The sequence below is a fragment of the Cheilinus undulatus genome, linkage group 16, assembly GCF_018320785.1.
Source record: "Cheilinus undulatus linkage group 16, ASM1832078v1, whole genome shotgun sequence".
NCBI classification, from domain to species: domain Eukaryota; kingdom Metazoa; phylum Chordata; class Actinopteri; order Labriformes; family Labridae; genus Cheilinus; species Cheilinus undulatus.
This window is the reverse complement of record NC_054880.1, coordinates 41,888,201-41,903,193: the sequence shown is the minus strand read 5'-3', so window position 1 is coordinate 41,903,193 and position 14,993 is coordinate 41,888,201. Positions and strand designations below refer to the sequence as shown.

The 14,993-nt window shown below is 39.8% G+C and overlaps 1 protein-coding gene across 4 annotated transcripts in view; it reads right to left on the bottom strand.

Annotated features, from left to right (window-relative positions):
- col16a1 (collagen, type XVI, alpha 1) overlaps positions 1-14,993 on the bottom strand; it is a 169,189-nt gene that overhangs the window by 95,765 nt on the left and 58,431 nt on the right. For all 4 annotated transcript variants that reach the window (XM_041808222.1, XM_041808224.1, XM_041808225.1 and 1 more), the window contains exons 5-7: positions 12,925-13,048; positions 11,999-12,280; positions 5,345-5,425 (exon numbers count right to left, since the gene is read on the bottom strand). In XM_041808222.1, the coding sequence (XP_041664156.1) occupies positions 5,345-5,425; positions 11,999-12,280; positions 12,925-13,048 (487 nt within the window). The remainder of the gene's footprint in view (positions 1-5,344; positions 5,426-11,998; positions 12,281-12,924; positions 13,049-14,993) is intronic.

The window sequence follows — 14,993 nt, the reverse complement described above, 5'->3', positions numbered from 1 at the left end:
TCCAGGTCAGGGCCAGAGCCTTTCTGTGCGGAGTTTGCATGTTCTCCCTGTGCACGCGTGGGTTATCTCCGGGTACTTCGGCTTCCTCCCACCATCAAAAGCATGCTCATTAGGTTAATTGGTGACTCTAAATTGCCCGTAGGTGTGAATGTGAGCGTGCCTGGTTGTCTGTCTCTATATGTCAGCCCTATATGGATGGCAAATAATATAATAGAAACAAAAAAATAAAATGGGAGCGTTGGCAGGTGTGAGACCAGGATGTCAGCATGCAAACATTTCCTCACTTACATTTAAAAGAGAAATTTTCATCTTTTGGTTATAAATTAGGCATTCAGGATTAACAGATGAATCCACTGTAATCTGTATTAATGACAAACTATCTCAAAGTCACATTTCAAATATTTAACACCAAACATTTGACTGACTAAAGTTATGTTCAATTCCATCTGTTTCCTTCCTGTTTAGAGAAGCTGAAGCTTTCCGGGTGCTTAAGCGTCAGTGAGTGTCAGCACATGTGAACTCTTGCCCTTAACTGATTATTTCAAACTTAAATGCAGCTCAGAGGGAACCCTCCAGCAGCTCTTAAATAAGGGAAGAGGTTTACTTCTTCAAACCCTCTAATAACTCTGTTTTTAATTTCTTTAAACTCAGCTCTTACTCCAGAGGACTCTGAGCTAACAGCATCTGACAGAACTTTTCCTCCTATTTGTAGCCTTGATCATGACATTTAAACATCTGCATGAATACACAGACGCATAAGCCAACTCTGAAGAAATTCGGACAAGAAAAAAGAGTTGGCTGAGTGAAAAGAAAAATACCCACAGCTTAAAAATAAACCCAAGAGCTGGCTGTTTGAAATTCTTCCCATAACAGAACTATCATCCCGCTCTGCTTTCGCCTGTCGAACAGAAACCTGCTGTTGTCTTTGGGTCCAATAAATCTGGTCTGTATTTCATAAGGCATTGTCTGAAGCCCACAAACAATACTTTCACGAAAGCATTGTGGACTGGGGGAAACAAAGACATGAATAGTGAATGTTTCTTAAGCTGCGAGAGGCAGCAAGTCTTAGTATCTATTAGGCTTTTAGTTACAGTCACAGAGTACAATCGTTAAAACACCATAGTTGATTCGGCATAATTACACACAATGGGATTAGAGTAAGCCCCAGTTAGTTTGTATACATAATACTCTACATTTAACAATGCCTCTGAAGGATTTTAGACTCACATAACACAGGCTTATTAAGATGTGTCACACCCTTAAGGAAGACAAAATTGTGAGGAGAACTTTCCATTCACTTCAATAATACAACAGCTAGTTCTGACTGTTTATTCTGAGGGACGATCCGTGTGTCCAACACACCTGAGAATGACAACACTGTGAGAACACTTCATGCCATTAAGCACTCCTTTTGTCATGTGTGGTAAATGGAGCATCTCTTCAAAAGCAAGGCAATTTCCCGCAGCTTTATACCCAAACACCCTAAAAGCAGAGGTGCAAAAAGTACACAACTAATGTACTCAAGTAAAAGTACTGTCACTCGGTTTAAAATTTACTTAAAGGTCACATATTTTACCTCTTTGAGACAAGTTTAGTTGGTCTCAGAGGTCCCCAAATCATGCCTGTGAAGTCTGTTGCAGAAAAAACACTCCAGTATTGGATTTTTGCATGCCTAAAAAAACCCTCTGTTTCAGCCCTCAGAACGAGCTGCTGTGTCTGTAGCTTTAAATGTTAATGAACTGTCTGACTCCGCCCCTCTAACAAAATGGATGCAGATGTGGCTCTCCTGATCTGAGAGGACGATCAGGAGACGAGGGCGGAACTTTCTTCCAAGCTGGAAGGGCCAACCGAACCTGTGGGCGGGGCTTATTCCCCACATGAAGAGCCTGAAAAAGTGTATTTTGCATAATATGCAACCATTAAATTCAAGTAAATACTACTCAATCTACTCAAATAAAAGTATTTAGTTTAAAATGTAATTACTGGGCAGCTACCGTATTGTACAATATGATCTTTTCTAAATGGCAAAAACAACAACAGAATACGTCTCCAATCAGGTTTTGTGATATTCTAATATTTTCAGATAATAGATTTTGTGAGCTTTAACTCAAAATCATCAAGAGTAAAACAAACAAAGAAGTATTTAATTTTGTATGAGATATATCTAGAATAAATGAAAGTTTCAACTTTTTCATGATATTGTGTTTTTTGGATGTACCTCCATGTGTAAGGGTTACATAAAAGCAATGTCACACTTGAGGTTGAGATTATGTTCCACATATCATCACTGCTGTGATGATTTTTGGCGTTGGCCTGCAGCCTTGTACCTTCGACTGAATCACAGCAGGGATGATGTTCAGAACAATATTACTTCCTCTCGTGAGATGCCACTCGGATGGACAGCTATGTTGTTTTTGTCACTTTTCTGACCTCTAAATGCTACAGCGTGTCCTAACATCCTGCAGACATCAGGTTCTGTGTCACAACACACACTGTCTTTATGTTCAATGCCAGGTAAACTTCAGGTTCCACCTCAAACAGTATGACACCCTTTCTTTTATTTTGCAGAGAAGCAGGCTTGTGGTGTTTTAATTGGGGTGTCTTTGATGGAAATGAGTGGGATAGCTAGGCTTTCTTCACGGGACAAGTCAAAGTATGGATATTGTCAACACTATCTTTACTTAGCACAAGCTAACATGCTCTGCTAAGGGAGAAAAGTGAAAGCAAATACTCCTGTCAGGCACTCGCAGTACCTTACATACTCCATATTTCTTTGATCTTTCTCAAAGTCAAACTGAGCAGCTAAAAGGATGAATAGAAATTGGGCAATGGTGCAAAAACAACGCATCACATCAGTCACAGGCTTTTAGGTCACCACATCATTAATCATTCTGATTGTCTTCCTTATATGAATTTTTTTTTCTGTCCATACAGCATCACGCCCACAAAAACTAAGCATTAGCAACGCAAAGTTTTTCTAATCTACAAAGTTAAGCCTCAAAAAGAAAACTGATTTAAGTTTAATCCTGATTCTGTACAACCTTGCAAAGCAGATGCTACACCCGTTTCTGTGTTCTCACTGGCTAATCCATCTTGCAAAGCTCCCGCCTGAACAGTTTGACCTGGTTAGAAAGTGACAGGACCAATCAGCGACGAGGGGCAGTGGCAGAGTTGTGACGTAAGCAAGCAGTGACAAGAGGCTGGAGCAATTCTGGAGGAAGAGATTAGCGTGGATGCTGCTTAAATGCCAGTTTTATCAGAGCTTGACGACATTTCTTCGTTAAAAGAAGAACAAAGAACAGCATTGAGTTGTTTTCTTTTCAAAAACTGAAAAAAAGTCTGACACTGACATCGCTTGTTACAGGCTTGCACTGACATATCTACAGTCGCCATGGTTCGTGCAGTTCTCTATGGAGTTTACTCCTCAGTCGTGGCGCACCTCAGTAGCGGCTACGTCGTGTGTTTTGTTGCTCTGATTGGCCCATAAAGATCACAACAGAACGTTCATCCAATCACCCTGCGAGTATTTTTTAAAGGTTCTGCTCTTTCCCAGACACCGTCTATGGAAGTTTTACCAGATGCTGTCTGAAACAAATTCATCTGGTGTGTAGATTCTGTATAACCATCCATCCATTTTCTTCTGCTTAACCGGGAGTCGGGTCGCAGTGGCAGCAGGCTAAGCATGTCAACCAATACATCTCTCTGCCTAGCAACATTTTCAAACTCCTCCTGGGGGATTCCAGGGCGTTCCCAGGCCAAATAAGATACATTATCCCTCCAGCGAGTTCTGGGTCTACCCCGGGGTCTCCTTCCAGTTGCCCAGATGTCCTCAACAGGGAAGCGACCAGGAGGCATCCCGAACCACCTCAACTGGCTCTTTTTGAAGGAGCAGCAGCTCTACTTTGAGATCTCTCCGGATGTCCGAGCTCCTCACCCTGTCTCTAAGGCTGAGCCCAGTCATCCTCTCGAGGAATCTCATTTTGATCGCTTGAACCTGCAATCTTGTTCCTTTGGTCATGACCATAGATGAGGGTTGGGACAAAGATCAACCGGTAGGTTTCTGTAAATCCAGCTTTTCTTGCAGCCGCTGCACTGTGAAGTAGCAGCAGAAAGCTTTGGCTCTGAGTCAGAGGAGCAAAGTATGATAAGGGTTAACTGAGGTTACTGTTGCCACAGACTGCTCTGAACACAGTTTTCACTGGTTTAGATGAAGAATGGTCAGTGCCTATTGATCAAAGTTTGTTGTTTTATGATCTTGAAACTGAAATGAACACAATGGTCAAAAATAGCAACTTCCCACTCACACTCATAACCCCATGTGGAGACAAGGGTTACAGCCATAATCTGGATTTGTAAGCAGGTCAGATGGAATAAATAGGTGTCTTTTAAGATGTCAGGTTAGGGTGATGTCTTACTTTTACTTTTATTTTTAAATAATAAACTAACAAGATACAGTATATTATGTTATTAAAGGGCTGTTTAGAGCTATTAGTAGGTTTTTTCTTACTTTATCCCAGTAGGGATGCATGCGGTTAGACGCTTAAATATGTTTATCAAATTAGCCAGCATGAGATTTACAAGGCAGTTAAACTAATTACCAATCATTTCTTTTTATAGACACAGGCTGATAACCCCGGTCTCTGCTCTTCTAAACTGTAATAAGCCTCCCACCACTAGAGGCCATTGTAGCTTCACTTAATGGCCACTACCTTCCTGTCTGAGCTTTCCACCAGAACTACACTGGACGTAAATATGAGAAGCTCAGCGGTGGCTAAGCAGTTAGCAATTTCAGGAACAGCGCCGTATGATAGTTTTTTAAGCAGTTAATGGAAATTAAGTGGTATGTAGGCTGTCAAGGGTTGAATTCATGTATAATTACTCAACTGAAGTGAAAGAGGCCACATATTGAAGCATGATAATCTGCAAAGGGGAATGAAGGTTGGTGGAGCTAGCTGCTAATGCTAGCCACGCTGCAGAGAGTAAATCAGACTCACATTAAACCCACTAACACAGTGACCCAGTGAGGGATTTGACCTTTTTTTTTAAGTGTTTTCTCCTCTTCAGGCTGAAATTTAAATGAGCATTTAGCTAAATGGGCAAACAGAGGCTTAGAAGCATCCTCAGTTCCCAGTCTACTAAGCTAACTATCAGCTGGTTACAGCCTAACCCTAGTGTAAGGACACGAGTTTAAAGGAGATAAGTGCACCATTTGCCTCCACTTCAGGCTCTAAAATGATTCTAAAAGTGTAGGGTGGTGCAGCAGAGGTCTTGGTTGGGTCACACACATTCTCTTTTGTTGTTAATAATGGCTTGACCAACTGTTTGGAAAGGTTGCCAGTCTCACCCGTGCTCCAGGAATCTCACAGCAGGCCTCCTGAATGGCGAGCGCAGGGTCACAGTACAGCATCACCTGCTGAATGTCCATCTAAAAAAGGAGGAGAGAAAAGAGAGAGGTTTGTTATTTTAACACGATGGTCTATATCCTCGGGTTGTTTGGTTTATAATGTGAATAAAATGTATAAAAGAAGCCTTAAACGAGGCTGAGAGCTAGTTATAGTGTCATGTTTATGATGCATTTGATAAGCTTTGCCTGTGTTGTGGACATACGTGTCATGCATGTGTAAACACTTCCTTTTTGTTGGCAAAAGGCCCTGCCTGATTTTTAACTATGCCAGTTAATTGATCATCAAAGTTAATGTCTGAATTACTGGATCTACTTAGTCCTAATGGTCCTAGCTCACCACAGGATCATTATCCCACATAGAAAACTCACTTTTATAACAGAACTGAGCAAGACTGTCTAAGTATAGAGGCACCTCTAGTCTTATGCACATACATACACAATGAAATATAAACACATTGATACATGACTAGTATGTATAAATGATTTCAGCTCAAAGACCTTTAGGACCAGACATTCTGGCCACATGGTTCGCGTGGTCCCCCATCTTTCTTCATCTGAGACCTACTTTGCTGTGGCTGAGGGCTTCTTAAATCTGACTGCTTAGTCCAGGGGTGTCACACTTAATCACAGCAGGGGTCATTTTCTGACCTGAGTGCCTAACAGGGTCAACATTTTGCACCAGTAAAGAGAAATGGGGAAAACTAACTGAGCCCTGATTTCCAGATTTAAAAAAGTCAAAATTACAAGTTTAACAGCTCAAAATCTGAGATGAAAGTCAAATGTATTAGTTCAAAAGGTCAAAACACAAAATTTAAAGTCAAAATAATGATTTTAAAGTTCAAATATATGAGAGAGAATGTCAAAATGGAAGTTTTTAGAATGGAAATATTACATACAATTCAAAATCATGAGTTTAAAAGGTAAAAATATGAGTTAAAATTTTGAATTGAGTCTAAAAGGTAAAAATGTGGGATTAAAAGTAAAAGTTAGAAGTTGAAAAGTTCAAAAGGTGAGAACAAATTGGAAACAGTAAGTTAAAAAAGGTCCAAATATGAGTTTAAATTCACAACTGTGTATTTAAAAGGTTGAATTTTTATGTAAAAAGTCAAAATTGTGAATTTAAAAGGTCAAAATATGAAATGAAAAGTCAAACAATTAAATTTGATTCTGGGATGAAAAATTGATAATATGTTATGAAAACAAATGGATTTCTTTTCCACATTCCTGACTTTTTATCTAAATATTCTTACTCTTTACTTTTTTACCTTTCAAAGGTTATGTTTACATTTTTATACTGTAAATCTGCAGACCTCATACCAGCGGGCCAATTACTATAGAAATAGGATATGATCTTGCGGGCCGGATTTGGCCCCCGGGCCTTCAGTTTGACCCCCCTGGCTTAGTCACGTCATGTAACAAAATAAAATGACAGCAGTCAAAGTGCTAGTTTTGAACAACCAAGAAGGGATCAAACAACCATCGAGCCAAAATGATCGATGACACACTCATTCTCTGAACCAACAATGCTGCCTTAAAGATGTTTTGGCTTTAGGTTGACTAATAAATCCCTTGATGACTCCAGGACTGTCTGATTTCAGCTCAGATTTAAACTTTTATCAGGACGACTAAGAGGGGAAGACAGAGAAAAGCACACGTTAAAAGAGTTAATGTTTCGAGTTTATTTAAAAATTGGCTTTAAACTTTAATATCTGAAAAACAAGACAGGGGGAAACCAACACTTGACCTTTTGTTCAATTTATCTAAATTAAAGTGCTTTTAAATTAGAGTGCTTTCCTCCATTCAGATTGTAGCATTTTTTAAATTTGAGAGGATTTGTCCTGAGTGGGCGTGGCTTCAGCTCATTCAACAGACACGCCCACACCATCCTGCAGCAGTTTTTACAGCCTCATTTTTCATGATTTTGAAGCTTAATTTTATAAACTTAGAGATACTTTAGTTGACTGAAATTTGACCTGGGGGTTCATAACACAGTGACCTGTCATACAACAAACCTAAATACAGATCTGTTTTCACTTTGCAGGGTCTTTAAGCCTTTCTTATGTGAACTAGGCACTTTGCAAGAGCTGTCTTTAGGTAGTCTCTTATATTTGAATAGCAAGCTTCTTTTAATTTAATCAAAAATAATTAATTTGGATATTTTATTGATATTGATAGATTACTATAATTTTATCTTAATCTATAATTCATGAAATATTGTTGTTTTCAATGTCTTTTCATGAACTAGACTTACTTATATCATATTCTGTACCTTTGCTTAGGGAAATGTTGAACCAGGCCTCCAAGAATTTTCATAGATGACCCCTGTGCTACAGTATTCAGATTTTTTGTTGTTGTAGCAAATAACCTATGTGCCTGTAATGTTAGTTTTGCAATTCATGTAGCTTTGGCCACTGGAGGGTAAACACAGTTGTGTTAAAGCATTGGGCCATCTCGCTGACTGAGCTAGTGAGATGGCAGAGAGATTGACATCAAAAGATCATGTAGTATTGTCAGTTTTACCACAAAGCAGTTTTTAAGAGGTATGCAGCATTACACATAGCCTGTTTGTAACACACACTGACTATGTGTTACATTGTCTTCCTTAGCCTAGTTCATGGTTAGATTATGAGCATATTAACCCCCGGAGCCCTTAGCTATTTTAAACCATTTTATTTTGCCTGGACCTTTTGTCTTTAAAAGCTTGTAAAACATCAACTCTGTGGTCCACAGTAAAGCTTTAAACATCCCCTTATTCAGGACAGCCAGGGCTTCAAGGATATATGTGATGCAGTAATGTCACTTGAATTTAAGAAGTTACAGGACTCAAACTCAAAGATTTGAGTGTTATTCTGAGACAAAAAAAAAAAAATCTCCAAAATATTTACATATTTACAAATAAAAGTCCTTGTGCTTGTATGTTTTAGCTCTATTAGTGGCAAGTCTCAAAGCACCGATCGAAGTTTAAAGTCCCGAGCAGTTTGACAAAGCATGACATGACAATGAAACAGCCTGTCATTGGTTGGCTCATCACAATCCATTGCCGGATACAAAATGTCAAGATATCATTAGTCGCAGGACCGATGGAAAAATTGATTTAAAAAATGAATAAAAAGATGTGCAATGCCTGTTACGGCTCTGGATTCTACCTTTTAAGACCCTGGAAAGTCACCCAAGTTCGCGGCTGGCTAGAAAGCCTCCATAAGAGCTACCTGGCATGAAAAGCATCATTAGGACAGCACAATGGAGAGCTTTCAGAGGAAACAAGAGTAAGTGGCTTGGTTTATGTTTGAAAAATTAAATGACTTTTTATTAACTGTGTCTCTTCTTGTGGTTTACAACAACGTCTGTCTCTGGGGGTTAAAGAGCCGCAAAGGTTATCACATCTTTTACTCTATTATTACGCTGCACCGTTAGCATTACGGACCATAAACGTGGCTGTAGAGTCAGCACATCCAAAGGGAGACCTACACTAGGCCAGGTTGTATGTGTTTTTACAATTTGCATGCATGAGTGATTAAATGGTTTTTAAATTTAGTAATGAAAAAGACCTTGAACATCCTTCTTTCCTCATTATGTAATGATGTAACAAACTATTTTCTAAAGATTTATTTTTGGGCTTTTATGCCATTTATGTTGTGAGAAGGGCAGTGGATATAGTCAGAAAAAGGGAGTCACACACTTAAGATTAGTTATGATTCTCAACGCTCCATGTATCCACAGAAGTATTCAAAGATTGAAGGCATAAAAGCAAAAGGCTGTACCACGACACTAGTGGGCTTTATCTGACTCCTACGATCCCAGAATGACACCTCACCCACTGAGGTCATCCTTCTCTTATCCATTCTGCCACTGGTAATAAATGGCTTCTTGCACTTCTTATTGATGCCTTTGTTTCCACACCGGCCTCCTTCACTGGCTGGATGAATAGAAATTGCTGTTTTTTAAGGGTTGCTTTCAGCTCTTTCCCCTTTCAGTTTGAACTTACTTAAGTGAACATCAGGGTTCTGGTGCTCTACACTGCTCCTTTAACTGGATGAAACACTGGTACTGCAGATGAGACATGAACACCTTTCTTTTTATATTCATGAAATAAGAACTCGGCTTCCCACTCCAGCATTTTTTCTGCTGTCAAAGCATAGCAACCATTGTCAATGGTATTAAATCTGATGAACAGGGTCAGCACAAGTGACCAGGGCTGCCCACAGATATAAGGAGGAGCCCTAAAAATCCCAGAGAATGGGCCCTCCCCATTTGTGATCACTGATAACATCAATGGCCGTGTATTGGATCAATAGCATTGGTGCTAGCGTCTTAGCTAACAGTTACCTCATTTCGAACCTGAAAAGTGTGTCAAACTTTTACTGTTGGAATATTCTATTTTTCTTTGTGCAACTTTTCAACCCCTTTTCAACACTACTACTTTTAACCCTCTTCGTGCCACTTTGCCCATTCTTGACATTGTTTTTGCACTTTTTTGCCACTATAAACCAATTCTGCCATTTTTAGCCCTTTTTTCTGCACCTTTTAACCAATTTTGATGTTTGCTGCCTTTTCATGACTCCTTTTGCCACTTTTCATCCATTTTTGCAATTGTTTTGTCAATTTTAGCCTTTTTTAAAGAAAGTGTGCCTGTTTTGCACTTTTGTTACCACTTTGCCACTATTTTGCCACTTCATGAAATTTTTTGCTGCTTCTTTTTACCACGTTTATTGAATTTTTATCACTGTTTTGCCACTATAGACCCACTTTTGCTTTTCCTACCCCTTAATGCCACTTTGTCACTGCTTTTGACACTTTTTACCCACTTTTGCTTCTTTGAGTTCATTTAAGCAACCTCTTTTGTCACTTCTATAACAGTTTTAACACTTTTTGACACTGTTTTTCATGTTTTTGTCCATTTCTGCCAATTTAAATCTACTATTGAGGTGTTTTGGCCATTTTTACCAATGTTGCTCCATTGTTACTGCTTCACCCCTATTTCTTTTCTTTTTTTTTACCCCTACATGTTTGTAGCTTTAAATGCACTTTGTTGCTTTGTATCCATTTTTGCCACTTCTTTTTACCACTTTTGACCAATTGTTGTTGCTCCTCCCACATTTTTGCCACTTTTTGTCCATGTTTGCCACATTGTTTTGCCAGTTTTAACCAATTTTTTTTTGCAACTTTTTGGGCATTTTCCCCTTTTCCAATTATAACAAATTTTTCCTTCAATTTTTTACCTCTTTTCTCAGTTATGTTAATATTTTCCATTAACCCTTAGAGCTCCCGTGGCATGGATCCATGCCGCAGGCACACCCCTTCGTAAGTTGCTTGGTAACTCCTGAACTGTAAGGGGCGTGCAGATGGTCGAGTGGCACCATGTATGCGGGCGGCCCGGGTTCAAATTCGACCTGTGGCCCTTTACCACATGTCTCTACCCACTCTCTTCTCTATTTCAGAGTCTATCCACTGTGCTCCTCTGTCTAATAAAGGCCCAAAAATAAATCTATAAGAAACACCTTTTGAACCATAAGTCGTAGGCACTAACTTGTTTATTTCTATGAAAGCTCTCTGTTGTGCTTTTCTAATTATGTTCTCCACACAGGTGTCATAAATAACATTTTCTAGTGAGCCCGGCACTTGACTGACTTTCCTGGGTCTCTGAGGACAACGTTATTGTATACGACAAGAAGTAACAAGTTTATAAAAATGTTTTTAAAAAGCTGAATTTTTTTTTTGTATATATATGAATATTTTAAAAACGCTTGGTCACAGGATGTTTATTTTTCACTGTTTTCAAGAGATGGGAGAACAAGTCTGTGCAAAGAAAAGGCTTAGTCAATAATGTTTACTGTGTGATATCAATACAAATCTTTGAGTCCTATAACTTTTTTAAAAAAGTGACATTACCAGGTGGTCCTGAAAAAAGGATGTATAGAGCTTGACTGTGGACCACAGGGTTGATGTTTTATACGCTTTATACACAATCCAACAACTCTAAAATGCTCTGATGGGCAAGTTGTGACCTGCACATTCACCACGCTATGAAATAATAACTTATAATTATGCAACATTACGACACATGAAGCAAATAGTTGGAACTATTTCTTGAGTAAAGCACTGGGCGGAGTGACACAGTGCAGCAGCCTTGTCTGGAGTGTAGTTCCAGCTTTGCATTTAACTTAAAAACATCTCCATCTCATAATGTTCCATGATTATTTCATAGCGTGGTGAATGTGCAGGTCACAACTTGTCCACGAGAGCATTTTGGAGTTGTTGGATTGTGTATTTGATGAGTTTGATGAGGGAAAGCCAGAATACCATCTGCTTACATTGAGTTGGCACAGCAGGTCTGGACTCGGCAGTGGCCGATCTTAAAACAGCTTGCACCGACAACTGAAGGTAACGAACCTATTACTAAGACTATAGGAATTATGGCAATGGATGAATTTGCCAAAATGTTGAAGTATCCCTTTAAAGACTGTCATGGGCGATGCATTGGATACCCCAGCTGTGAGGGGAGCCTGGAAAACCTTTTATATTTTTAATTTTTATGTACAAAACCTGAATAATTACAATGAAAGTTCCACTTCCGTTATTTCAGTATGTTCATACCTGTGCAGAGCCGGCGTCTGAGGCACGAATGCCCAGCAGAGTGTGTCCGTCGGTTGGCACAGGTACAATGGGGTCTATGGGTTTGGTCTCAATGGAGCTGCAGTCCACGTGGAGGGATACCGATTTTTGTTGCACACTCAGGGCCACCTTGTGCCAGCGCAGGTCCATCAGGGCCTCCACCCCCTCTCCGGAGAAAACACAGCTCACCATGTCGGCAGTGGGGTCTACCCCTCTGGCACGCACGGACAGGGTGCCATCAGGGCCGTTTAAGTCAACGGAAAACTGAGATGGAGATTAAATGAAAAAGAATGTTGATTACAAAAGAATCAGCACTGCATGAGTAAAAAACAATTGAGCTTAAGGCTGTCTAATTGTAAAGAGTAATATGTACATGCTGCAACTGACTAACAAAGCTGTAGAACACAGAAGCAGAGTTGGAGTAAAGGCGGAGACATATTAATTACACACCCAAGCTGTACAGCCAATCAATCACTCCTAATGAGGCGACTTGGCCCCATCCATCATACACATTGAGTATTTAAATACGGCCTCAGACTCTCAGTGATTACGGGAACTCTGAGGGACTCCAGTGCTTCATCATGGAACACACATGAATAACAATGAAGGTGAACGAAACAGGTGAGCAGAAGATGATGGAGGGAAGACGACGGTGGAGACTGCGAGTGAGAGAGAGGAAGAAGAATAAGAGAGGACAAAGGGGGGGGGGGGGGGGCTGAAAAGGTGTCACCGAGGGGGAATAAATCGAAGAGGAAAGTGGATGACTGTGCTAAAGAGAAATGAGAGGAAGAATGAGTAGACAAAAGGTGTGATTGATAAAGGTGAGCGATGGGAAAAGGCAGAGGAGGAGGAGGAGGGAACAGTACAGTGAAGAAGCAGTGAAAGCAGAGGCAAAGAGAGAGCAGCACCTGTGGGTAGCCCTGCTCATTGGAGATCTGGAAGAGGTAGATGGTGTCTCCCAGGGCGGCTTTCTTCAACGCCAGGGTGAAGATCAGGGCGAACTCGTCAGGTAGGCTGTGAGGAAACACCTGACTGAAAGACAAGAAATCAGAAAGGTCAGGGCATATCACGGTTCAATATGGCCACTGTGAAACTTCAGCAAATACATAAACATACATAAATGCTTTCGCCCTTAGTGCTGTTGTTAATATCTTCTGTGAATCAATAAGATGGTGAATCAATGCTGCCATTGATATTTCTGTGTATCAACTCTGATAAATTATTTAGATTGGCATTGTTAATATGATTCATGATGGGCAATGTACTGAAAAGAAAAAATAATCAAAATAATCATAATTTCCAAAGTGCTTTAAGGTATTTCAAATATCTGGATTATCATAAAAGGGGACATATGATGCAAAATACACTTTTTCAAGCTCTTCTAACAAAAATATGTGCCCCTGCCCTGTCCACAACCCCCCAAGAATCAGAAAAATCCCCCCTCTCTTTCTCCACCTTCAGAAAATGTGTGCTGAAACAAGCCGTTCTCAGATTTTCTCCACATGATTTCACGTGAGGAGTTAGCCCCGCCCCCAGGTTCGGTTGGCCCTCCCTGCTTGGAGGAAAGTTCAGCCCTTGTCTCCTGATCGTTCTATCAGCTGCCAGCTGAGAGGAGGATCAGGAGAGCCACATCTATTTCCTGAAAGGGGCGTGGTCAGGGGCGGAGTCAGACAGTTAGTTAACATTTAAAGCCACAGAAACAGAAATTGCTCGTCCTGAGGGCTGAAACAGATGGGTTTTTAGACATGCAAAAATCCAACACTAGAAGGTTTTTCAGCCAAAAAAACTTTGCAGGCATGTTTTGGGGACTTCTGAGACCAATATAAACCTGTCTTTCTTGAAGGAGTAAAATATGTGACCTTTAATTTCTAAGTGTGTGCCCATGACTTATCTAATCATATATAATATACACTGTGTCAGCGCTGAACGATTTGCAAGAATAATCTAATTGTATTTTTTTTTACCCCCATATCGCAATTGCAATTTAATATGCGACTGTAATTAGGTTCCTCATCTTATATATTATTCAACAAATTCAGGCAGTAAATCATTCTATATCATAACCTACATTCAGTTAGGACCACTCATCATATATTTAACCATTTTACTGCAAAATGGATCTACAGTTTCGTTTGGCAGAGAAGGCTCTGCTCTAAAGATGCTCCCTAGTCAGCAGCTTTCTTTGACTTTGTAGGGAGCGCATAGTTAGAAACCCGCATATGGACAAATACATTTATGACAATGTGTGCAATTTATCCATAGGAGCATAAATCTGAATATGAGGGTGCAACAAGTTTTAAAGGAGGTTGCTGGGGTGGAGGAGGTGAAGCTTTGCAAGCAACAAATTTGCAAATTTGCAACAAATTTTAAGTTAAAATACTGCAACTTCTGTGATTTGTAAATTGCAGCAGGCTATATTGCAATTTAATCTAATTTGCGATTAATTGCCCAGCCCTACACTGTATATTTTCCATTATTTTACATGAGCTTCATTGTAATGTGACACTACCTATTGGTGGTGGCTGTAGTAAAATCTGAAATCTGACTACCATTAAAGGACAAAAGAAGAAGAAAGTGTTGGTGTAAGTTACTTAAGCCTTCTGAATCTACACAGTAGTATACATTGTTTGTCCCTGGCCTGGACTGGATGTTTCTGAGTAATGTTTACAATCTTTACTGTTCGTATTTTACTTTATGTGATTATTGTTAGGTTTCTCATTTTGTGAATTTTTCAACTGATTCAAGCAATAAATCATTCTATACTACAACCTACATCAGCCAGGAACACTCTTGTCATGTAACCATTTTATGGCAAAATGGATCAACAGTTTTACTTTGCAGAGAAGGCTCTGCTCAAAAGATGCTCTCTGGGTTAGTAAAGCAGCATGCTTTGACTTTCCAGAGAGAGTGCATAGCTAGAAACCCCCTACATGGGTAGATACATTCATGACAATATTGAAAACAGCTTCTGCATGAG